The 26,727-nt window shown below is 42.5% G+C and overlaps 1 protein-coding gene across 1 annotated transcript in view; it reads right to left on the reverse strand.

The window, feature by feature from the left end:
- Positions 1–26,727, reverse strand: part of LOC140191078 (uncharacterized) — a 170,143-nt gene that overhangs the window by 76,071 nt on the left and 67,345 nt on the right. Inside the window, exons 10-11 of the mRNA XM_072248155.1 lie at positions 15,435–15,624; positions 953–1,153 (exon numbers count right to left, since the gene is read on the reverse strand). Coding sequence (XP_072104256.1) covers positions 953–1,153; positions 15,435–15,624 — 391 coding nt within the window. The remainder of the gene's footprint in view (positions 1–952; positions 1,154–15,434; positions 15,625–26,727) is intronic.

The following is a 26,727-nucleotide window of genomic DNA, read 5'->3' on the forward strand; positions in this document are numbered from 1 at the left end:
GCCGGCAACAGTGGTGGAGGCGGATACAATAAGGTCTTTTAAGAGACTTTTGGGTAGGTACATGGAGCTTAGAAAAATAGAGGACTATGGGTAAACCTAGTAATTTCTAAGGTAGGGACATGTTCGGCACAACTTTGTGGGTTGAAGGGCCTGTATGTGCTGTAGGTTTTTTTATGTTTCTAAAGCAAATTCTAAATTGTTGTATTTCCAAAATATTAGAAAAATCTAGACACAGCTCATCACCTCCTCCTGGTGCCCTAATTCCTTCCCTTTTTCCCATGGTCTACTATCTTCTTCTATCAGAGTCTTTCCTCTTCAACCCTTTAATTTCTCCACCTATCACCTCCCAGCTTCTCCCTTCATCTCCCCTCTGCCACCCACCTACTGGTCCCCTCACCTAGCCTAATTCATCACCTGCCAGCTTGTACTCTTTCCTCTTCCCCCCCACCCCTGCTTCCTTTCCAGTCCCAACTGAACGGTGTCAGTTGAAACAGTGTCTGTGCATTCCTCTCCACAGATGCTGCCTGACTTGCTGAATTCCTCTAGCATTTTGTGTTTTGTTCCTCTGGAGTTCCAGCACCTGCAGAATCTCTTGTCGGTAAAGGAAAATATCTTATCAATGGCACTCCAGTGTGCATAGCACTGATGGATCATGCAAACAATTGTTCATCATACAATCAGATGCCAAATACTTTCACCAGCTAATTATGCGAGAACAAAATGCAGTCTAGTACATGGTCTTGCCAAGGAATTTCTGTATCATATTTCATTACTTCATTCAGTATTTTACCCGGTTTTCAGTACTGAAGTACATATGTTATCCCTCATATAGCACAACATGCAAAGAAAAAAGCTGTAAGATTAACACTGTTCCTACCCACACACCAGAGTGGATTTAGTTCAGACTATTTTGTCGTCTCTTCACTGATCAAGAAAACTACTATAAACTCACATTTGTTTGACTGTAGTGAATCCTCCCCCTGGGTGACCAAGGCAATTTTGGTAAGTGATTGCTTGGGATGCGAGTTACCGTCCAGTGTTCCCATAAATCCATTTTTTTCTTGCAATTCAGTTTCTCCAGAACTATGCCCAGGTGGCAAGTCCATCTCCAGAGTGGACATTTCATCATCGTCATCTGGATCAATTATCACCACTGAAACAAATAAATTTAAAGTTATTTCACCAGTTAAGATATCCAAATACATTTCCTGTAGGTCTGGTGTCCAAAATGCAAGGATTAGGAAAGACTAAAATGAAGGTACTAGCACTGCTCGAATCTCCCATCCTCAGGATAGAACTTTGTCTACCTGTACAGTTGCATGAGAGTTCACCATCACCCAAACAGTTACGGTCAGCTACCTAAAGAAGGTCCACTGAGCGATTTACTACTGACAACACTGAGGTAAAACCAGTCCTATCCATGCCATCATAACTAGAAAGCATTTAAAGAACATGATGTTCATTCTGCATCTCTATCTTTTGCCTCAATCAGCAGGGCGGTACGGTAAGCGTAATGCTTTACAGCACCAGCTGCAAGATCAGGGTTCAATTCCTGTCACTGTCTATAAGGAGTTTGTACATTCTTCAGCATGGGCTTCCTCTGAGTGCTCTGGTTTCCTCCTACATTCCAAAGACATACAAGTAAGGGTTAGTAGGTTGTGGGCAAACTATGTTGATGTCAGAAGCATGACGACATCTGCAGGCTACCAATATATCTCAGACTGCATTGGTCTTTGCTGCAAAACAAAACATTTCACTGCATGTTTCAATCTACATATGACAAATAAAGCTAATCTTATCTTTGAATATCAAAATTGATGGGAGACTCCCAAAAGATACTGTTTAAACAACTGAATCAAAGAACTTCTTGTGTGGCTTAGAACCAAACCAAGAGATACGTTTCGACCATGAGGATAAAAGGAAGAATTACAGCTGTTAAATTTTAACAAATTAAAACATGCAAAATTGAGAGCATTGTTTGAAGTGACTGGCAACGCAATGGGGCTCACATTCCCAGTTGAGAATGGCTTTTTTTTTTGCTAGGCAACCATGCACATTCTAAGAAGGCATTAAGAAATCAGTATACAAAATACTACTACCTGTATTTGATAGATAAATAGATACCTCTTGATCCCAAAGGAGATTACAGTGTCACAATAGCATTACAAGTGCACAGATATACAAATATTAGAAAGAAAGAATAAAAAATAAGTTACCTCAAACAGTCTAACAAGAGCTGTAGACTGACTCATTAGAGAGCCTAATGGCTGAAGGGAAGAACCACCTCATATAGCGCTCTTTGGACACACAAAAGCAGTTTTCTCTGTGGTTGCTTTACCACAACAGAGTAACAGATTTCACTGAAAAATAACTTGGCTATTTATATCTTTGGTTTACATTTGTGGTACAAAATTTACATATGACAAGGTGAGAAGCAGCAGAAATATACAGCAGCAGCTGTACACAACCACAGATACTAGAGAATCTTCATGTGCTGTTTATACAGGAGTTTGGATGGTAAGTGGTCCTTTCTCATTCTTTATTCATTTGAATTGTGAAGAAACAGAGGCACAACTAGATTATATCCTTTGATACTGCACTGAAAGCAATTTTTCAAGTGTCTATTGGGATTGATACATTTCTTCAGAGAAAACAAATGTAAGTGTATTAAGTCTATCTGGCAGCAGCAACACTACAGATAGCATTAGTTTAAAATGGCTTATATCGTTACAGAAAGTTGCAGTAAGTGATGCTTGGAAGAGTTTTTCAATTAACTGCAGATGATTAAAAATGCTATAAAGAGTAAGACAGGATGCAAGACTAGGATAAGAAATATGAAATAGTTTTAAGCATTCATAAAGCTAAACAGAAGAAAAACAAAAGTAACTGTGGACTCCACTGATCAGAACCAGAAGAAATATATTCTACGTCTTCATTGTTGAAAGTCAGATGAGACATTCTCACAACTGTGGTGAACTTAATGCCGTAAGATAAAATACTGGAGAAGTTAATGGCACTAAGCACTGACAAGTTTCCCAAATACAATGTTTATAGCATCTTAGCACTGAAAAGACATGGCTACAAAGATACTGATTCAAGATTGTTTAATGTCATTTCCTGTACACAAGGGTAAAGAAAAATAAAATAATTGTTACTCCAGATCTGATGCAGCACAATAAAATACACAATAAGATAAAGAACACAATAATAAAAATCCTACTATATATATATATCAATATAACTTGTATACATAGATTGTATGTGTATCTAGTGATGCTAGGCAGAGGAGTGATTTTACATAAGGTGACTGACAGAAAATGATAAAGTAGTGGTGGTTGGGGGCGTGGATGGGGGTGATGATCAGCTTTACTGCTTGGAGAAAGTAACTGGTGGTCCTGGAGTGAACGCTATGTAGCCTCCTCCATGATGGGAGTGAATCAAACAGTTCATCAGCAGGGTGAGTGAGATCCCTCATGATGTTACTGGCCCTTTTCCAGCATCTTTCTGTATGTACGATCTTCATGGCGGGTAGGCTGGTGCCGACGATGCATTGGACAGTTTTGACTACCCGTTGTAGAACCTTCCTGTCCCCCACATTTGGTAATTACAAATTCCCTATCTTCCTGAATAGGAACAAAGTACTAGTTAGCCTCATCAGTTGATGGGAAAATATTGGAATCCATTATTATGAATGTAGTAAACAGGAGGCTCATAAATCACAATATTGTTTCTAAGACTAACAAGAAAAAGAAACTAGCAAGAGGGAGAACTTGGTGACTGGAGCCTAATTTAATTTTGAAGAGCCATTAGGTTATCATATAAAATACTACAGTGATATTAACAGAAGACTGATTAAAGGAGAGAAAACGCAAGCTTCAATCCTTCTGGTCTGTGTTTTCCACCCAAATTCTAAAGGTTTGCTAGGTTAATTGACCATGGCAAATGACCTCTAGTGTAGATGAGTAATTTAGGAGGATCTGATGGGAAGTATAGAGAATAAAATGGTCAAGGGTAGGATTAGTGCAGAAATGGATGCACAATGTTTGGTGCAAATGTTGGGCCAAAAAGGCCTACTTTTGTGCTATGGCTCTACAATTATTAGGACTGGCTCTTTTTCATTTTGGCAGACTGTTACAAACAGGATGTAGATAAGATTGTTACTGCGTTTTAATGATGGGAGGAAAGAAACAAAGACAGGGAAGGACAAATAGACACAATGTACAAAATGATTAATACAGAATATAAACTTAAATTGCAAGATGACAAAAATAAAAATCAGTGAACAGGATGATCTTACTGTGCTGGTCATGTAATGAAGCTAACATGAGAGTTTGTTGTTGTCGTTAAGTCGAGTCCAACTCTTTGTGATCTCACAGATTCATGCGCACCAAGCCTTCTTGTTGGAAACTGCCTCTCTAAGATCCCCCAAGGTCATACGCATTGTCTGAACAGTATCATCTATCCATCGTAGCCTCTGTCATCCTCTCCTTCTTTTACCTTCTGTTTTACCTGACATGAGAGTCTTCTCCAAGGAATCCTGTCTTATGATATGGCCAAAATATTTGAGCTTTTGTCTCTTAATCAAGCCTCCTAATGAGCAGCCCGGCTGTATTTCTTCAAGTATTGACTTGTTGGATCTTCTTGCTGTCCAACAAACTCTTAACACTTTACTCCAACATCCAAGTTCAAAGGCGTCGATTTTTTTTCGTATTCAGCCTTACTAATAGTCCAGCTCTCATGGCCATACACCACAACTGGAAATGTCAAATTTAGATAAAATACTGAAGAGCAGGGACATAACATTGTCTACGAAGATCTGTATAGTCAAGTCTATGGCATTTCCAGAGAATCATCTAGAAAGGCAAAAAGTTAAATTCCATTCTATTGGAAGGGGTTGATATAAAAGCAGCCCTGCAAAATCAAAAAGCATTTCTGGAATACTGTGTATAGACGGAGATTGTGTTAAACAAAATTGCTTTAGAATGAGAAATACCAATGTAATAAGTTGTAATAAAAATGTGCTGGAAACACTCAGCAGAACCAGTAGCATCTGCGGAGAGAGAAACAGAGTTAACTTTTTTAGACTGACAGCTCTTCAAGTGAACTGTGTATTTCCAGCAATTTCTGTTTCTAATTCAGAAGACAAGACACAATCTCATTAAGAATTAGAAGATTCAAAGAGTTGGTTCTGTTAATCAGTTTTCCATTAGAGGAACTGTTAGACTTAGGGAGTGATAGGCACAGGATGAAGGATTGAGAAGGGGAGAAACAGCTTTAATGCAGAAAGATGTAAAATCTTTGGAATTCTCCAACCCAGAAAACTTTATGGTCTGGTTGTTGAATAAATTCATGACTGTGATTGACAAATATTTGGACTGAAAAAAAAACAATGGATCGAGGTATTCTCAGCAGAAATAGATTATGCTGATGACCAAGTTAGATCTTTCCTGGACCTGTGGAGATATCTGAGAGGTTGTGTCATCCACAACTGCTTATACATATGATTTTTGCAATGTGTAGATTTAAATTTTTGCTCAGGTAACATTTTACTGTATCGGTGTGGTTTTATAATCAAAGGGTGATGCAGATTTATAGTTTCTAGTACATTTTCCAATAAAATTTTCCCTGTTTCTTCTTTAGTTGTTTGTTGCTTCTACTAAGATCTCCTTTGTTATTTTTCACTATAACGATCCATCATCAGCACCTGGAGCCTTCCACGAGCTGAGGGTTTTATGAGTTTAGAGTCCTGTCTGAAACTGTAAATATTTCCTTAAATGAGGGAACATTTATCTAGAACAGTACTCTGTGTGGTCTCCTAATCCTAGAACTTTAATTCACAAGGACAATACATTTTCTCTATAAGTTTACAACTATCGCTGATGTAATGGAAAAACATCATTGTGGATTAGTTGTAATTTTTATGCATTGTCAAAAAAATGCTAAACAGCTGACAGTCAGTAGTCTAAACCCCAATACTGGCAAAAACATCAAAGAACATTTATCACACTGTAATATGGTATGGCAAGCTTCATACCCTAGGCATTAGACAATGCTAACAACGAGCTATATTGAGGACAATTTTACAATTATATTTCAACTAGTCTGCTGACCAATAATTTTTCATTCAAATATAGATTACTTATTGAACATGTTAAGCAATTTAACATGTTAAGAGAGAATACCAAATTATCTAAATATGTAAACAACTACCAAAGATTCCTAGTACAAAACTGTTAATTGAAAGGAGGGAACATTTACTTCCACTGCAGCAAGCTATAGTTCAGAACAGTAAATAGAAATTTAAAAACTCACTACAGAACATGCCAATTTTTTCTCCAGGTATTTGCAAGAGATTCACCAGTTTAACTCTCACTCCACTGGAGAGGAACTTTACAGCTAACACAACAAATTGTGTGCCTAACCCTCTGAGGTTAAGCATGTATGTGGTATCTGATTACTCATCTTCAGTGTTAGACTGAGCCATATGTTCAAAAATCCCAACAGACGGATGATATTTTTGTTAAGCACTACAAAATGAACCCAAGCTGTCCAAATTGGCCAGCAAGTTAAAATGAACTAGAATTGGCTGTCATCAACTGGTTTCTGCACAAGCACTAAGTATTTGTTTAGTCATGTAATTCTGTGCGGTAGTGATGCTCCTGTGCCAACATAAAAGGCTTGAACTAATTCAATAAATGCCACGAGAGCTCTGGCAGTATTTTTAATTTGACTGGGATTCACAGGAAACTGCATTATCCACAGATCCGTTAGCAAAATAATATTCAAACACATAGAAATTTAAATGACTCTTTTTGAATTTCTGACGTTTTCTCTTTTTACTGAAAATAGTTCTAGAAGTATCAACGTATTAAACTTAACTTTATTTACAGATAGAGCACAGTAACCGGCCCTTGTGCACCAAATTCCATGTGACCAATTAACCTACTTTGACTTGTGCACCAAATTCCATGTGACCGATTAACCTACTTTGCCTTTATGTTTTTGGAAGGTGGGAGGAAACTGGAGCACCTGGAAAAAATCTGCAAGGTCACAGGGCAGGCATACAAACACCTTACAGACAGCAGTGGAATTGAACCCTGGTCGCTGACGGTGTAATAACATTATCTTACAAGATTTGAACTTGCTATGAACTGATTGAATGGCATCTGGATGACTACTAGTCGGAAAATAAATTTCATCTCTATACCATTAACTCAGTTCACGCCACAAGAATGCCAATACACTACCTCCAACCTGGAAGCAAATACACTCAGTTCACACACATCTGCTCTTCTACTCTGCTATTCACTCCTTCGGAGACAATCTTTGAATTTTCTGGTTTCCTTTATTCTTTCATAGCAACTTGCTGGCACAAAAAAAAAAGACAGTTGTTTCTCTAAATCACATCTCCAGTCCTGCAGTTTGTCAAGCAGGATTTTACCGCTTCTATCATTTTTGAGCAGGGCAGGGGGAATATGCCTTGAAATTCAGCACTTGACATTTCAGGCCATGACACTTCATTGGGACTCTTTTTCTTAAGAGGGTAAAGTTCGAAGAGGAGGGAGTACTGAAATCAAGCTGCTTGATGTCTCATTGGCAATTAGAGATGAAAAGATCTACAGCAGGTAGAGAACCAGAGAGGAGTGTCTAAGGGGCGGGGGGGGGGGTTTGGATATGGGAGAAGGGGTCATTGGTGCAAGGTGAGGAGTAGACTCAATGAGAGAGGTGAAGGAAGAAGAGCTTGGTGTCGGAGGTGCAGAAACTCACTGACCCTTGCTAAGGACATAACGTTCTATCGTAAGCCAGTGAAAAATCTTGTGTTTTTAGCATTCCTGAACAATGCAAAGTGCAAACTTCCCCACAACTCTGACAGCTTCCATCCAGCTTGCTTCCTTAAAACAAATGCATTGAAGAATTTTTTCCTACGCTAAGACCACTATGCCAGTTATTTCCCAAAAGACAATGAAATACATGGCAGAGGTTTCAAAGCCCAGGGAGCTGTTCGGGATCATTCCCATTCATGAAAATTCCCCACAAGCTACTTAAGTACAATAATCTCCTTTAACCTGAACAAAGATTTTATCGAGCATTCCTGCACATCCTTCTGAAGCAGTCCCTGAATCCACTAAATCATTACCGTAGGTACTGTGTACCATGATTAGCAAACAAGAAACAGCTTACTCCAATGCCTTTCAAATCATTGTTGGGGACTTCAATCAGGCTTGTTTAAAGAAATCTCTGATGAATTATCATCAATATCACCTACAGCATCAGGGATTCCAACACACTTGACCACTGCTATACTACAAATAGGAATGCCTAGACCGCATTTTGGGAAATTGAATCACTTGGCTGCCCCTCTCCAACTTGCATACAGGCAGAGGCTAAAGAGCAAGGCTCCACAGATAAGGACAGCAAATAAGTAGTCACAAGAGGCAAATAAGTGGCTAGGAATCAGTGGACTGAGCCTTGTTAAGGACCACGACTGTCACTAACTTTATAAAAATAGTCAGATGTGTGTGTCCCCACAAAATCATTCAGTCTTCCCCAACCAGAAGCCCTAAGTGAACCATGAGATCTGCAATCTGAGGGCCAGATCAGTAGCATTCAGATCTGGCGACCAAGCAGAATGCAAGAGGTCTAGGTTCAATCTTCAGAAAACCATCTCATGTGCAAAGTGGCATTTCTGATCTAAATTTGAATCACTGAAGGATGCTCAAAAGCTATGGGCAGGGCTGGAAGCTATCACCTCCTACAAGTGAAACCAAGTGATACGGGTAACAAGCCTCACTTCCAGAAGAGCTCCATGCCTTCTATGCTCGCTTTGAACATCAAAACACATGTACAGCTTCACAAACTCCCACTGTCTCTAATGACCCTGTGATTTCAGACTATTCTGAGGCCAACACGTGAGCATCCTTCAGGAGGGTGAACCCATGGACAGCAGCCGGCCCAGGCAGCTACTTGACCGAATATTGAAAAACTGTACTATTCAACTGGTTGGAGTGTTCACCAATATCTTTAACCTTTTGCTTTGGTGATCTGAGGTACCCACCTGCTTCAAGTAGGCTTCAATTATACTGATGCCTAAGAAGAATGTGATAACCTGCACTTACACCCACTGTGATGATATGCTTTGAAAGGTTGGTGATAAAATATATAAACTCCTGCCTGAGGAAGTGACTTGGATCTGCTCTAATTTGCCCAACAGTACAACAGGTCAACAGCAGATGCCATTTCACTGACTCTTCATTCAACCCTGGAACACCTGGACAGCAAAGGTGCATACGTTATTATGCTCTTCATTGATTACAACTCAGCATTCAACACTCTCATCCGCTCAGAACTAATCCATAAGCTTCAAAACCTCCTTGTGCGAATGGATCCGCCATTTCATCACTTGCAGACCCCAGTCAGGTCGGATTGGCAAGAACATCTCCATCAGCAAAAGTGCACAAGGCTCCCTGCTCTACTCGCTTTATACTTATGACTGAGGCTAAGCACAGTTCCAATACCATATGCTGACAATATCACTGTTGTTGGAAGAACTAAAGGCGGTGACGAATCAGTATATTGGAGGGCAATGGAAAATCTGGCTGAGTACTACAATAACAACCTCTCAATGTCAGCAAGACCAAGGAGCTGATTATTGACTTCAGGAAGAAGAAACCGGAAGTCCATGAGCCAGTCCTCATCGGAGAATCAGAGATAGAGAGAGTCCCAGTGTTGTCATTTCAGAGGATCTGTCCTGTGCCCAGCACGCAAGTGCCATTACTAAGAAAGCATGGCAGCGCCTCTATTTTCTTAAAAGTTTCTGATGATTTGGCACATCATCTAAACCTTTGACAAAATTCTAAAGATTTGTGAAGGAGAGTATATTGACTGGTTGCATCACGGCCTGGTATGGAAACACCAATGCCTAAATTAAGTAGTGGATAGGGTGCAGTCCATCATCCCCACCACTGAGCACATCTACACAGTGCTGTGGCAGAAAAGCAGCATCCACCATCAAGGCTATGCTCTCTTCTCACCGTTGCCATCAGGAAAATGGTACAGGAGCCTCAGGACTTAAACCACCAGGTTCAGGAACAGTTATTACCCCTTAACTATCAGGCTCTTGAACCAAAGGGGATAACTTCACTAGTCCCATCACTGTACTGTTCCTACAACTTATGAACTCACTTTCAAGGACTCTACACATTATGTTCTTGATACTTATTGTTTATTTCTTTTTTTTTTAATTTGCAGTTTATCTTTTGCACCATTGGCTGTTTGTTCATCCTGTTGCAAGCTGTCTTCCATTGTTTCTATTGTGTTTTTTGTATATGCTGTGAATGCCCACAAGAAAACGAATCTCAGGGTTGTATATGGTGACATATGTACTTTAATAATAGGTTTACTTTGAACTCTATAGACGAGTGACAAACATATACATGGTGCATCACCACTGTAGTTATACTTAGGGTGGCGCATCGATGTAACTCATTACCTCAGACTACTGTGAAGGTCAAGTCATTGGGTACATTTAAAGCGGCGGTTGATAGGTTATTGATTAGTCAGGGTGTCAAAGGTTATGGGGAGAAGGCAGGAGAATAGTTAACTGGATTGGAGAGCATGCCGTATGATAATAGGTTGAGCGAACTCGGCCTTTTGTCCTTGGAGCGACGGAGGATGAGAAGTGACCTGATATAGGTGTATAAGATGATGAGAGGCATTGATTGTGTGGGCAGCCACAGGTTTTTTCCTAGAACAAAATAATGGTTAACATGAAGGGGCATAGTTTTAAGATGCACGGAAGCAGGTACAGAGAGGATGCCAGGGGTATGTTTTTCACACAGAGAGTGGTGGGTGCATGCAATGCACTGCCGGCAACAGTGGTCGAGGCAAATACAATAGGGTATTTTAAGAGACTCTTAAACAGGTACATGGAGCTTAGAAAAATAAAGGGCTAAGCGGTAGGGTAACTGTAGGCAGTTTCTAGAGTAGGTTACATGGTTGGCACAACATTATGGGCCAAAGGCCTGTATATGCTGTAAATTTTTATGCTCTATGTTCTAATAGGGCTGAGAGGGATAATAAATCAGCCATGATGGAATGATGCAGCAGACTTGATGGCCCGAACGGCTTAATTCTGATCCAATGTCTTATGGTCTTAATAGGGTCAATAGTTTGTGCAACTCTGTGATTACATAAGACAATTACTATACGTGAACAGAAAAATTGCAAGAAAACCGCACAACAAATTAGTGTTCCCTACCCTCATATTAAGCACTGTGCTCCAACTGGTTCTATCAATTGACCATTAAGTCTCACATTAATCCCATCAAACTCAGTACTAGGCCAGAAACAGCTTCTCCAGTGACATATACCTCAGATGTTCTGCCCTTCCACATTAAATGTTGGAAAAATAAAATTCAGTAATACAGGTTTAAAAATGTGGACTTGATACAAACATTTTATTGTCTCTTCATATTTCAATGAAAAGTGCCATCACTACCTGGTCACATTCAGCCTAAGCAAAATTTGGCAGAACAGCTCAATACACATCCAAGCAAGAAATGCTACTGAATCAAAGTGCTGAAAAATGTGCAAAATCTAAACAGATTTCTGAGTGTTCCATCACTGAATGGCTTTTTTGCTGTAGCTTTCGAATGTTCAAGCGCAACGTTAAAGAGTTCATTGCACTCTTCAGTGACCTTAAAAAGGTGTTTCCTCTCTGACTCAGAGTGCTGCTTAAAGGGATTATCCTGTAAACAAGCAGTACAAGCCACTCTACACCTCAGAGTGGGTCAAAAATCTAACACATCACAAAAAGGTGCATAGGATCTGCGTCATTCTAACATGACCTACTTAAAATCAAAAATAATTTCCTGTACCTCTACATTCCAAAGAAATTGGAACAAAACAAATATTTAACATCAAAATGTTTTATATCAAGATCACTTTCATTAATTTTCAATTCAAGAGTTCAATTTCAACTCATTAATTCCAATTTTAGGACTAGAATATTAATGATGTTTTTATCCATCTATGTTTTATTTGTTCTTTAATATAAGATTTTAAAACCTGCAAAATATATTTAGTTTGCTGGTTGAATGCTAATTCAAGAGTTCAAATACATACATTCATCATAAGCACTCTGTTTGTTTAAAAAGCAGTGCTAAAAATAACTGGGTTCAGTTTTGTAAAGCTACTTTCTCATGATCATCCCACATCCTCATTTGAACTTTCCCTGTGACTGGCTAAATACTAAAAAGTTCTGGAAATTATTTCTCAGGTTTTGCTTGCAACTCCCAACTGTAAGAATACCAACTCACAATTACGGGTGGCATAGCCAAATAGATAAACAAGTGAAGTAACACTTTAAATCTAAGAAAAAAATCTGTCCTTACTCTCTGCTTAAGTGCTTCATTTAAAATAAATCTGAATACCCTTTTTTTTCAAAAAGTTAATTATTTCTGTTCAAGAAGGCTTTTGTTTAAAAGTCAGGAGATGTTAGACAATTAATAGCTTGCAAGAACACCCAACAGCATATGGAAGTTCAACTGAAACAGCTGAAGTGCATTGAGTGCTAATGACATTTCACAAACAATGACAATGCAATAAACAGTGGCAGCACACTATAAAAATGGAAGTCATTCAAAGGAGTCTTCTTTTCAAATGGCTAAGATAGAAATATTAGCAGCACTTAAACAGAATAGGTGGTTGAATGAAAAGTCACATATGAGAAGCATGTGAGTTAATATGATTAATTGCTGCCAAGAACCCATTGCTTATTCCTGCTTAACTTGGTCACCGTGCAGGTGAATTCTGCAGTTACAACTCTCAGCGGAAATCTTTGTTCTGTCAATTAAAACATGTAAGACATAGCTCTTTATCTTTGACCCCTCATCTACTGCAATCAGTCTGCTTCTACTTAACTTTGTCCAAACTTTAAAACTCCTATTAAATAGTCTGATGTTGTTCTAAATAAACAAAACTGACTTCCTAAATTTTTGTCCAATGTGCCACAAGAATTGTTAAAAGGAAAGGTAACTTATCCTGCAAAACCTCACTTGAAAGTTACTCTCCCAAACCGACAGCCAAAGCCTCAACATACTCCAAGTATGTAACTATGTATAACAAGACACATTTATAGTAAGATGCATTTATATAGCTAGAGATGGCCTAGATGGTGAGGATCTTTAATTAAGCCTGAATCTGTGTGTGTTTAACAATTAAGATAGACAGATATTCAGACTTAATTAAAGACCCTTACCAACAAGGACATGTCCTCTTCACCTTACTACCATTGGGGAGGAGGTGCAGGAGCCTGAAGGCAGACACCCAACGTTCTAAGAACAGTTTCTCACCTTCTGCCATCAAATTTCTGAATGGTCCATGAATACTAACTTATAATTTGCTTTTATTTTACTATTTATTTTGCAACTTATAGCAATTGTTATGTCTTGCAATCCACTGCTGCAGAACAGCAAATTTCACAACGTCAATGATAAACTTGAATGTGACGACAATGCACTTCCTCTATCACACTAAAACAGAAATATTTATCCAAGAAGCTCTCTTAAAGAATGACATATTAAAAGCTACCTTAAAATATTCCTTCCACCATATAAACAACACCTTACATCCTGCCGGTGAAGATAGAGCAATAATTTCATAAAATCCCTGTTAAGTTACATCAGAAAAACAAGCAGACTGACTATGGTCTTATTTGTTCAGCTTCCACACCAACTTCCTTCCAACAAAGTCAATTAAAATAAGCAAGCAGCATTTATTCAAGGCTTGGCTTTTCAGATACCCTCCGAGCGTAACGACCATATAAGATGCCCAAAACTGCACCTGATGCATCACGTACTACTCACCCATTGGTCTTACAGATTTTTAACTGCTTCCTATCTCCCAGTACATAAATTTAACATTCTTGTTTACATTTACAAGTCTTGCAGTCTCAAAGCTTCCGCTCACTGTACTCTTTGCATCATTTTGGAAAGCTAGCTTCATTTTGGCAGAAGAAATGACACAGTGAAATGTATTCTTGTGTTCACTCATCTCAAAGCTTGACTCTTCACAAGGAAACAGCTTTCATTGATTAGACATAAAAGACTGCAGATGCTAGAACCTAGAGCAACAATCTGCTGAAAGAACTCAGCAGGTCAAGCAGCATCTGTGGGAGGAATAGAATTGTCAGACCTGGTGGAGGGCTTTTTGACCTAAAACATCAACAATTCCTCTTCTCCCACAGTTTGACCCACTGAGCTCTTTCATTAGATTGTTGTTTTTTTTCACTTAGAAGCTGAGGTGAAGAGCAAAGATCAGTAGCATGGACGTAAAACATGTAGTTCTTGTTGGACTTTTCCTGCAAAATCTTCACATATCTTAAGTTCACATAAATAACTCCCCCTAATTCATCTCCTTCCCTAGCACCTTTTTAGTATAGAAAATAACACCCAAAATGACCACAAAAGAAATCCTGATAGCAACTTTCATTCAGAAATAAAAATAATTTTATTTATTTATCAAGTTACAAGGTGAAATAGTCCCTTCCTGCCTTAAACCTGCGCTGCCCAGCAAACCTCCCCCTCCCCCCAATTTAACCCTAGTCTAATCACAGTACGTACAATTTACAATGACCTATTAATCTACCAACTGGTATATCTTTGTTTTGTGGGAGGAAACCCACATGATCACGGGGAGACAGTACAAACTCCTTACAGACAGCAGCGGTACTATAAAGTATTGTGCTAACCACTATGCTACCATGCCACCCTGCAAGTATGGAAAGGACTCATCTTATAGATTAATTGCTTAAAACCCAACTTTAGGAAAAAAACTAAATTCCACTGTCAGCTTCTAGGCTTTAGGAAACCAGATGTACGTTATGGATGATGAAAGCTAATCACCTCAGCAAAGCTCGGCACGTGAGCATCAATTTATTCAGAAATCCAAAACTTTTGGTAACAAGGAAAACTACGCATTCTTGAAATGAAGGTTGACTTTTTTTTTATTGCATTAGTGGAATCAACAAAAGAAAACACAAACAGCATGCTGGATCTGCAGGCCCGCCGAGCAGAAGGGAATGCGGGTGTATATGTGAACAGTCCTCTGTACAAAGGGACGCCTGGAATCATGGCAAGTGCTGCAAGGTTGGCAGGACTGAGGTGGGAGGCGGGTTCTGGCGCTCTCGGGGGGCGGGGGGGAGGGGAGGAAGAAGTGGGAGGACGTTAACGCTGGGAGGTGGGTCACTGAGAGCCCGGGGTGCTACAGGTGACCCCAGCAACCACCTCCCTCCCTCCCCCTTCCTTCACAATCAACCGCCGCCGCAAGGCCGCAAACCCTTCCAGCCCGGGAGATGAGGGAGGACTCCTTCCCTCCCCACCTCTACACCACCACCACCCCACGAACACTGCCCTCCTCGTCCCCGGCCTGCCTACCGTCGCCTCCGCCGCTCGGTTCTTTCATCGGAGGGCAGTCGCGGGGCTCGGCCTTTGTCAGGTCCTCCAGGCTGGCGGCGGCGGCGGCCATCTTAGGAGAGGGAGAGAGCGCGCGGCCAGGCGGGAGCGAGCGCGGCGCACTCGATCGCCGGGAAAGAGGAGGAGGAGGTGGTGCAGCAGGAAAGAGAGACTGGAATCCAGGGTGGAGCAGTCGAACACCGCATCGCGGATCACCCAACTGACGTCATCGCCACCCCACTTGTACATCCCCTCTGAAAGCAATCCACCTTTGGCAATAAAAGTAAACCTTTTTTTGAGTAAAACAAAATATAAGACATACAAGAAAACATCCATAACCACAAGTATTTCTGCAGATGCTGGAAATCCAGAGCAACACACACAAAATGCTAGAGGAACTATGGAATTGAATAAACAGTGCGCGTTTCGGTAACAGACTAATTAAGTTTAAGGCAGCTTTTCTTCTTCAAAAATCTCCTTCTTAAGCCCATCCTCCGCCACCTCCAGTTTAAATTCCATGCGGAATATTTTGGAGGATCAAGAATCAAGAGACCCTTAATCAGGACTGGAAAGGAAGGAGGAAAGATGTCTTAATTAGAGGGGGGGGGGAATAGTATAAGCTGGAAGGTGACAGGTGAAGCTAGGTGCACGAGGGAGGAGGGGTGAAGTAAGAACCTGGGAGGTGATTGGTGGAAAAGGTAAAGAGCTGGAGAAGGAGGAATCTAATAGGAGAGGAAAGTGGATCATGGGAGAAAGAGGAGGAGGAGGAGGGGCACCAGGGGTGGTGATAAGCAGGTGGGGAGAAGAGTGAGGGGAAGGGGGTAAAAAAACAGAATATCAGGTTGCTGGCTACCTATCCAGGTGTTGCTCCTCTAATCTGCAGTGGCCTCATCATGGCAGAAGAGGAGGACTGACATGCCGAGATGGGGATTGGAATAGAAATGGTTGGTCACTGGGAATAACTGCTTTTTGTGGATGGACTGAAGATGGTTGACAAAGTGGTCCCTCAATCTACACTGGGTCTCACCAACGTAGAGGAGACTGCATAGGGAGGATTGGATACAGTAGACAACCCCAAAAGATTTTACCCAAGGAGGTACCTAATAAAGTGGCCACTGAGTGTATCTCGAGAAGAAAGGAGAAGTCCCCCCTTTCACTATTCTCTTTCTATTGACATAACTACCGTATGACCATCATTGAAGGGCCAGATGTCATTGCTAGGTATTCCTTCTTTATTTTCCTCAACAAAGGTAGACAAAGAACATAGTGAGACATTATTCCATAAGAAATCAATGACCCCATTAGTTATATGGGTCAGATGATATTAGCTAGATCTGTTCTAAAGGGAAATAGATGGTTGCTACAGAAATCATTTAAATGTTATAAAATTGAATAGTGTATTTTTGAACTGTGACAGTCAAATTTAATCTTGAACCTACCTTTGTTCAAAATTCAAAGAGATATTATTATCAACATATGTATATGTCACCATATGTCACCTTGAGATTCATTTTCTTGCAGGTATTCACAGTAGAACAGAGAAATACAACGGAATCAATGAAAAACTACACATCAAGTTTGGGAAACAATCAATGTGCAGAAGAAGACAAACTGCGCAAAAAAACACAAGTAAATGAATAATACTGAGGACATGAATTGTGGAATCCGTGAAAGTGAGTCCGTAGGTTATAGGATCCAGTTCAGAGTTGAGGCGAGTGAAGTTATCCACACTGGTTCAAGAGCCTGATGGTTGTAGGGTAATTCCTGTCCATGAAGCCCGTGGTGTGAGACCCAAGGCTACTGTGCCTCCTTCTCAAGTGGCAGCAGTCAGAAGAGACCATAACCTGGATGGTGGTTGCTGCTTTTGTGTGGCAGCGGCCCTTGTACGTAGGTAGATGTGCTCTACGGTGGGGGAGGGCTTTGACTGTGAAGGACTGGCTGTGTCCACTAGGCTAACATTTTCAGAGATTGTTAAAACTTTATACATAGTAAAAATGTTTACAAGAATAAACCGTTCAATACCTTTTCATTCTTTACATATATGGTCAAAGCTTTCCATACAGCCCTATTACATTCATCCACATCAATGGGACCGCTACCACTCATGTGGCACTCTGGGCTGATATACTAACTACTACAGTAACTGAGGGGCTTTCCCCTTCCACCCAGCCCTTCCCTTTCTTGTAAGAGAAGAACCTTACACTATGGTCCTTCCTCGCCAAGACCTTGCGGTACCCACACCAAGCTTCAATGTATCCCTCAGCACATACTCCTGCAGCCTGGAATGTGCAAGTTGGCAGCACTCTTCCACAGACATCTTTGTGAGCTGGTCGATCAACAAGTTTCAGGAAGACCAAAGAGTGGCTTTCACCGAATTGATGATCTGCCAGCAGCATTTGATGCTTGTCTCAGTGTGTGTTCCTGGGAACTGTCTGTAGATTAGGGTCCTTTATCATGCAGCTGCTTGGAATGGCCCTTTCATCTTCACCCTCTTCACAAACCCACAGTCTCCCAGGAACACTGGTGCCAGGGTCCGGGATATTTCTGATCGTTTTCAAGATACCCTGAAGTGGGAGGGTGAGGAGCCAGAGGTCGTGGTACATATAGGTACCAATGACATAGATAGGAAAAGGGAAGAGGTCCTGAAAGGAGAATATAGAGAGCTAGGAAGGGAGTTGAGAAAAAGGACCGCAAAGGTAGTAATCTCAGGATTACTGCCTGTACCACGCGACAGTGAGAGTAGGAATGCGATGAGGTGGAGGATAAATGCGTGGCTGAGGGATTGGAGCAGGAAGCAGGGATTCAAGTTTTTGGATCATTGGGACCTCTTTTGGCGCAGGCGTAACCTGTACAAAGAGGACGGGTTACACTTGAATCCTAGGGGAACCAATATCCTGGCAGGGAGATTAGCGAGGGCTACTGAGGTGACTTTAAACTAGAATGGTTGGGGGGCAGGAATCAAATTAAAGAGGCTAGGCGAGAGGAGGTTAGTTCACAACAGGGGGATGGGAACCAGTGCAGAGAGACAGAGGGGTGTAAAATGAGGGTAGAAGCAAAAAGTAGTAAGGAGAAAAGTAAAAGTGGCAGGCCAGCAAATCCAGGGCAAGCATCAAAAAGGGCCACTTTTCAACATAATTGTATAAGGGCTAAGAGAGTTGTGAAAGAGCGCCTGAAGGCTTTGTGTGTCAATGCAAGGAGCATTCGTAACAAGGTGGATGAATTGAAAGTGCAGATTGTTATTAATGATTATGACATAGTTGGGATCACAGGGACATGGCTCCAGGGTGACCAAGGATGGGAGCTCAATGTTCAGGGATATTCAATATTCAGGAGGGATAGACATGAAGGAAGGGGAGGTGGGGTGGCGTTGCTGGTTAAAGATGAGATTAACGCAAAAGAAAGGAAGGACATAAGCCGGGAAGACGTGGAATCGATATGGGTAGAGCTGCATAACACTAAGGGGCAGAAAACGCTGGTGGGAGCTGTGTACAGGCCACCTAACAGTAGTAGTGAGGTCGGAGATGGTATTAAACAGGAAATTAGAAATGTGTGCAATAAAGGAACAGCAGTTATAATGGGTGACTTCAATCTACATGTAGATTGGGTGAACCAAATTGGTAAAGGTGCTGAGGAAGAGGATTTCTTGGAATGTATGCGGGATGGTTTTTTGAACCAACATGTCGAGGAACCAACTAGAGAGCAGGCTATTCTGGACTGGGTTTTGAGCAATGAGGAAGGGTTAATTAACAATCTTGTCGTGAGAGGCCCCTTGGGTAAGAGTGACCATAATATGGTGGAATTCTTCATTAAGATGGAGAGTGACATAGTTAATTCAGAAACAAAGGTTCTGAACTTAAAGAGGGGTAACTTTGAAGGTATGAGTCGTGAATTAGCTAAGATAGACTGGCAAATGACACTTAAAGGATTGACGGTGGATATGCAATGGCAAGCATTTAAAGATTGCATGGATGAACTACAACAATTGTTCATCCCAGTTTGGCAAAAGAATAAATCAAGGAAGGTAGTGCACCCGTGGCTGACAAGAGAAATTAGGGATAGTATCAATTCCAAAGAAGAAGCATACAAATTAGCCAGAAAAAGTGGCTCACCTGAGAACTGGGAGAAATTCAGAGTTCAGCAGAGGAGGACAAAGGGCTTAATTAGGAAGGGGAAAAAAGATTATGAGAGAAAACTGGCAGGGAACATAAAAACTGACTGTAAAAGCTTTTATAGATATGTAAAAAGGAAAAGACTGGTAAAGACAAATGTAGGTCCCCTACAGACAGAAACAGGTGAATTGATTATGGGGAGCAAGGACATGGCAGACCAATTGAATAATTACTTTGGTTCTGTCTTCACTAAGGAGGACATAAATAATCTTCCAGAAATAGTAGGGGACAGAGGGTCCAGTGAGATGGAGGAACTGAGCAAAATACATGTTAGTAGGGAAGTGGTGTTAGGTAAATTGAAGGGATTAAAGGCAGATAAATCCCCAGGGCCAGATGGTCTGCATCCCAGAGTGCTTAAGGAAGTAGCCCAAGAAATAGTGGATGCATTAGTGATAATTTTTCAAAACTCGTTAGATTCTGGACTAGTTCCTGAGGATTGGAGGGTGGCTAATGTAACCCCACTTTTTAAAAAAAGAGGGAGAGGGAAACCAGGGAATTATAGACCGGTTAGCCTAACGTCGGTGGTGGGGAAACTGCTGGAGTCAGTTATCAAAGATGTGATAACAGCACATTTGGAAAGCGGTGAAATCATCGGACAAAGTCAGCATGGATTTGTGAAAGGAAAATCATGTCTGACGAATCTCATAGAATTTTTTGAGGATGTAACTAGTAGACTGGATAGGGGAGAACCAGTGGATGTGGTATATTTGGATTTTCAAAAGGCTTTTGACAAGGTCCCACACAGGAGATTAGTGTGCAAAGCACACGGTATTGGGGGTAAGGTATTGATGTGGTTAGAGAATTGGTTAGCAGACAGGAAGCAAAGATTGGGAATAAACGGGACCTTTTCTGAATGGCAGGCAGTGACTAGTGGGGTACCGCAAGGCTCAGTGCTGGGACCCCAGTTGTTTACAATATATATTAATGACTTGGATGAGGGAATTAAATGCAGCATCTCCAAGTTTGCAGATGACACGAAGCTGGGCAGCAGTGTTAGCTGTGAGGAGGATGCTAAGAGGATGCAGGGTGACTTGGATAGGTTGGGTGAGTGGGCAAATTCATGGCAGATGCAATTTAATGTGGATAAATGTGAAGTTATCCACTTTGGTGGCAAAAATAGGAAAATAGATTATTATCTGAATGGTGGCCGATTAGGAAAAGGGGAGGTGCAATGAGACCTGGGTGTCATTATACACCAGTCATTGAAAGTGGGCATGCAGGTACAGCAGGCGGTGAAAAAGGCGAATGGTATGCTGGCATTTATAGCGAGAGGATTCGAGTACAGGAGCAGGGAGGTACTACTGCAGTTGTACAAGGCCTTGGTGAGACCACACCTGGAGTATTGTGTGCAGTTTTGGTCCCCTAATCTGAGGAAAGACATCCTTGCCATAGAGGGAGTACAAAGAAGGTTCACCAGATTGATTCCTGGGATGGCAGGACTTGCATATGAAGAAAGACTGGATGAACTAGGCTTGTACTCGTTGGAATTTAGAAGATTGAGGGGGGATCTGATTGAAACGTATAAAATCCTAAAGGGATTGGACAGGCTAGATGCAGGAAGATTGTTCCCGATGTTGGGGAAGTCCAGAACGAGGGGTCATAGTTTGAGGATAAGGGGGAAGCCTTTTAGGACTGAGATTAGGAAAAACTTCTTCACACAGAGAGTGGTGAATCTGTGGAATTCTCTGCCACAGGAAACAGTTGAGGCCAGTTCATTGGCTATATTTAAGAGGGAGTTAGATATGGCCCTTGTGGCTATGGGGATCAGGGGGTATGGAGGGAAGACTGGTGCAGGGTTCTGAGTTGGATGATTAGCCATGATCATAATAAATGGCGGTGCAGGCTCGAAGGGCCGAATGGCCTACTCCTGCACCTATTTTCTATGTTTCCATGTCTACTAAGAGGTGACCTACTGTCTCTTCCTCACTACAGTCGTTCCACAGGTAGTGCGCAGTGGGAGTGATGCTCCAGGCATTCATGAAGGAATCTGACTGGGAAGGCCCCGCTCACCGCCAGCCAGGCAAGGGCTTGGTGTCTGTAGGTGAGGCCTGGCAATGAGGCATTCTGCCAGACGGTCTGGACAGTCTGCTTGGAAACCACCCCATGTATCGATCCAGTCCTTTTCCTGCAGTGTCTGCAGGACTTTCTGTGCTGACCACTCTCTGATGACCTTGTGGATAAAGGTGTTGGTTCGTAAGAACTTTTCATGAAGGACAGATAGTGTGCCAACGGGGCCAGACCCTTCCTTTGCAAGACTGGGGACAGATAGTACCTTGGCACAAAATTGGTACTTGATGCCCATGTATTTAGGTTCCACACACTGCCTGATGCACCCACAAAGGTGGTCATCAGGGTGAGGGCGGCTTTGGGCACATTTCTGCCCCTATTGTCCAGGGAATTGTGCATCAGGACCTGTCTGATCAGCTCCATCCTGGACCCCCAGATGAACCCTCTTCTGCTCTCATCTTTCTTGATGGATTCGGTGAAGGGTTCTATACAGCACACAAACAAGATGGAAGAGTGGGTGATTCACAAGCTGGAGGAATGGGCCACACCTGTGCCAAGTAGGGCAGCCCTGACAGCACCTCACACTTGGTGACCAGGTTCTTCCCAGTTACTGACAGGTAGTGCTCTCCCCAGTCTCTATTTCTGTTTCATCTTCCCGGTCCGCTCCAACCAATTCTTGGTGCACACCTTGGCCCCTTTGAACCAGATCCCCAGCACCTTCACGTAATTGGACCTGATGGTGAAGGGGGCACTAGATTGGTTGGGCCAGCTGTGAAGAGCATGGCTTCACTCTTCATATCGTTAACCCTGGATCCTGATGCCAACTCAAACTGGACACAGATGCTGATCAATCTGCGAACTGATTATGGATCAGAGCAGAAAATGGTGGCGCTGTCCATGTACAGGGAAGATTTCTCTTGGGTCCTTCCACTGCCTGGCAGCATCGCCCCTCTTGTCCTTCCTGATGGTTTTGGCAAAGGGTCCCATGGAACACACAAACAAGATCGGAGAGTGGGCAACCCTGCCTGACTCCAGACTTGATGGGGAAGCTATCCGCTTCTCACCCAGTGACGTGGACTGCACTACAGATGTCTATGTAGAACAGTCAAACCCATTTACCTATTCCCTCCCCAAAGCCCATTTTGGAGAGTACATCCATTATGTAGGTGTGTGATAGTCTGTCAAAGGCTTATTCCTAGTCCAAGCTGACCAGGAAGGCATCCACCCCTCTGTCCTACATGTAGGCAATGGTGTCCCTGATAAGCCCAAGACTGTCAAATATCTTAATGCTAGGTTCAGCACAGGTTTGGTCCGGGTAGATCACCTGTCCCAGAACAGACTTGACCTTGTTGGCAATGGACCTGGACAGGATCTATAGTCTACATTCAAGACCGAAATGGGTCTCCGATTTCTGATGTTGTCCCTTTCCCCCTTCTGCTTGTAGATGAGAGTAATGGTACCCTTCCTCATGGAGTTTAACATGCTGTCAGCTAGGAGCATAGCGGTGTACACTTCCAGCAGGTCTGGGCCCACAGAGATGAGTACAACTCAGCTGGTAAGCTGTCACTTCGGGGAATTTTATTCAAGTCAAAGGAACAGATGGGACTTGTCAGCTCCTCCAGGATTAGTGGCTGGTCCGGACTCTCCTGCTTGCTGTCGTCTAACACCTTCGTGATAGAAGATGGGAAGTTCTGAGAGACTGTGGCGTCTGTGGCCTTTCTATCATACGGATTGGCGTAGAAAGATCTGTAGATCTTCAATACCTACTGAGCCATCCTCTTCCTTAAGGCTGTGGATCACCGAGCTCCCCCTGTGAACCTTTTGGAAGAAGAAACGTGAGCACATCTTATCCTGTTCTACCCTGCAGACCCTGCGTTGGAAGATGGATCTCGGAGGATCTGGCAACAAAGTGCTGGGCTTGCTGGCCTTTCACCTCTTGTAACTCCTCCCTCCGACTGCAGAAGTTGCTGCAACTCTCTCTGGAGCTTACGCAGTTCTCTCTGACCCTGTCTTACGGCTGAACCCATTTGCAGGTGAAGAACCTCTTGGTGTTCCCCTTGGTCGCTTCCCGCCAGTGAGCATGGGAATCAAAGAAGAGTCTCAAGGTTCTCTGGTGTATTCCATCTCTGGTTCCTTAATCTTCTCTGGGGTCCACGTCCCCCGCCTGCTTTCTGGTCCTCCCGTAGGTGAGAGGTCAGAGAAAAATGACAGGATCTGACACGAAGACGGAGTTGATTTGGTAACGGGCTGAGCCGCCGGATTGTGACCGGGTTGGTTGTGGCCGGGAGGGATGCTGAAGGCGTTATTCCATTCCCATCAGGAATCTGAAGGTGCTGTCCAGCCTGCTGTCTGCACTACCGGTCCATCAGTTGAAGTTACCAGCCCGAATGCCCAGCAGGCAGCCGCCCACTCCGCATTAATTAGCCAGAGCAAAGTGTTTAGGTACATTACGTCTGCCATTAGGAGGTGACGACCCACCCCCCCCCCAACCACCTCTTTGACTTGGGTAGCAGAATCTCCAGGCCGGAAGCACAACAATCGTTGCCCCTCAACCACACAGACAAACGATTTTCATAAATTATTTAAAAATAATCTTAAATAATTAATAATAGGAACAGAAATTATCTGGCAGCATGGTGGTGTAGCAATTAGCGTAACATTGTTACAGTGCCAGTGACCTGTGTTCAGTTCTGCTGTAGTCAATAAGGGGTTTGTACGTTCTCCCCACGACCACATGGGTTTCCTCCGGGTGTGCTGGTTCAGTGGCGTATCTAAGGTATGGCAGGTATGGCACATGCCCTGGGTGCCACTCGAAGGAGGCGCCACTGAGCAGTTTCTATTAAAGTCAGCCAAGCCATCCTTGGATAGTGAAAAAAGAACTTTCTTCAGATGTATGATCTGTCTTTGATTATCATGGGTGAGAAGGACTGGGATGGCCTTATTTCAGAGAATTGTGTAAGAAGACCACGAAACGTCTCCTCACGAAGAAGAAGGAAAGTGGAGCTGAAGGACGGAAGAGACGAAAGTTGCAGGCGGAGATAGCCAAGAAGTCAAGCAAGTTCTTCATGCCCTTCTTTGAAAAGCCCGGAACAAGTAGTCTGACACGTTCCATGGAGTCACCTGCACCTGCTACAAGTTTGTTAGAATCCGAAGGTGGATCAAGTACAAATGCGTCACAAGCCGAGGAGGAAGTCAAGTCAGATAAATCCGAGTATGACGAGATTAAGAGTGAGGCTGCCACAGAGAACGTGGACATGACAGGAGGGGAAGACGATGGTGGTGGTGGTGATGTTGAGTTTATTGACGAGATTTTACCTGACGAGATTGAACCTGACGACACTGAACCTAGTGAACTGGATGGTGTCAAACAGCCTCGAACTGTCATACCAGAGGTGATTGAACAGCATGACATTGGACTTCTGAAGTCCAACAAGGATACTGAAAAAGCAATTCTGCCTGACGCGTTGAGAACAGAAATAATAAAGCTGGGTTTGAAGTATTTCCAGAGCAGTGAGGGGCCTTTCCTACCAACAAATAACCGCTCAATGAACAAAACTTGGTTCAAGAGGAAATTGGGAAATGGTCGTAGTGAGGAAGTGACTTGCTCATGGCTGGTCTATTCCCCTTCTAAAAAGTCTGCATTTTGTATCTGTTGTCTTCTCCATTCCCGGTCAGACCATCAATCCTCATTGGAGCAGGAAAGTGGATTCAACCAGTGGAAAGCACCTGAAAGGATTAGTGTTCATGAAAATGCCAAGAATCATCGGGAATGCTTCACACAGTGGAAAGAAATGGAAAGAAATTTAGCTGGAAACAGAGGAGTTATTGACGCGATATTTCAGTCACAGATTGAGAAGGAAAAGCAGAAGTGGCATGATATCTTGATGAGAATCCTTCACTGCATAAAATTCCTTGCAACTCAGAACCTGGCTTTGCGAGGACACAGGGAGTCACTTCAGCTAGACGATGACTCCAATGTGTAAATTTCCTTGGCTTACCGAAACTACTGGCCATCCTTGACCCTGTCATAAAAGAACACCTCATTTATTTGGAAAGTCATCCTGGATCTACGTCTTATCTTTCACTGGGTGTCCAACACAAATTCATCCACATGATGGCATCCACTGTTCGCCAGAGTTTACTGAGAAGCATTCGTAAAGCCAAGTACTATGGTCTCATGTTCGACTTGACTCCTGATCAGGCACACTGTGAGCAGATGTCAAAAGTAGTGAGGTATATGGAAGTTGATTTTGAGAGGAAAACAGTCTGTGTTAGAGAGTCCTTCCTTGGTTTTATCCAGATAAGCCAGAAGGATGCTGAGAGCTTGGTTGAAGACATCTTGAAACAGCTAGAGGGGGATGAAATGGAGCTACCAGATTGTCGGTCACAGTTCTATGACAACACAGCTGTGATGGCTGGACACAGAAGTGGCGTTCATCAAAGAATAAGTGAGAAAAACTGGCAGTGTTTGAGAATTGCGACAATCACTCACTCAACTTGGTAGGTGTACATGCAGCCAAGCAGGATACAATGATGGTCACGTTTTTTTTTTGGAACCATCAAAGCTCTCTACGTTTTTTTTTCTTGTTCAACACAGCACTGGAAAAACTCAAAAATGCCGTGTCTGTGGTTGTTAAGTCGGAGTCCAATTACCAGGTGGAGTGCAAGGACAGAAGCAGTGAAGCCCGTCAACAAGTACCTTGAGGAGATACTTCAAGTTCTCCAGGACATGATAGACAATGAAAATGAGACCAGTGAAACAAGAAGTAATGCAAGGCAGCTGTACGACCACATGTTGAGTTATGATTTTCTGATTTTGCTAGGATTTTGGAACGAAGTACTCCTTCGTATTGCCCGTATTCAAAAGAGGCTGCAGGATCCCAGCATGAACTTCCACAATGCTGCCCTGGATTTGAAAGCCCCCCAAGATCATTTTTATGATGAAAGAGAAGCGTTGGTCAGTGAGTCACTCAAAGGAGGAGTTGGTCTCTTGTCAATAATGGAATATTGAAGTTGAAAGACGTCAGAGATGAAAGAACTGAATGGCCGATGAGAACTCGAGAGATACTGGGTTAACGGCTAAGGAGGAAATGGAAAGA

This window comes from Mobula birostris, chromosome 32, assembly GCF_030028105.1.
Source record: "Mobula birostris isolate sMobBir1 chromosome 32, sMobBir1.hap1, whole genome shotgun sequence".
Lineage (NCBI taxonomy): Eukaryota > Metazoa > Chordata > Chondrichthyes > Myliobatiformes > Myliobatidae > Mobula > Mobula birostris.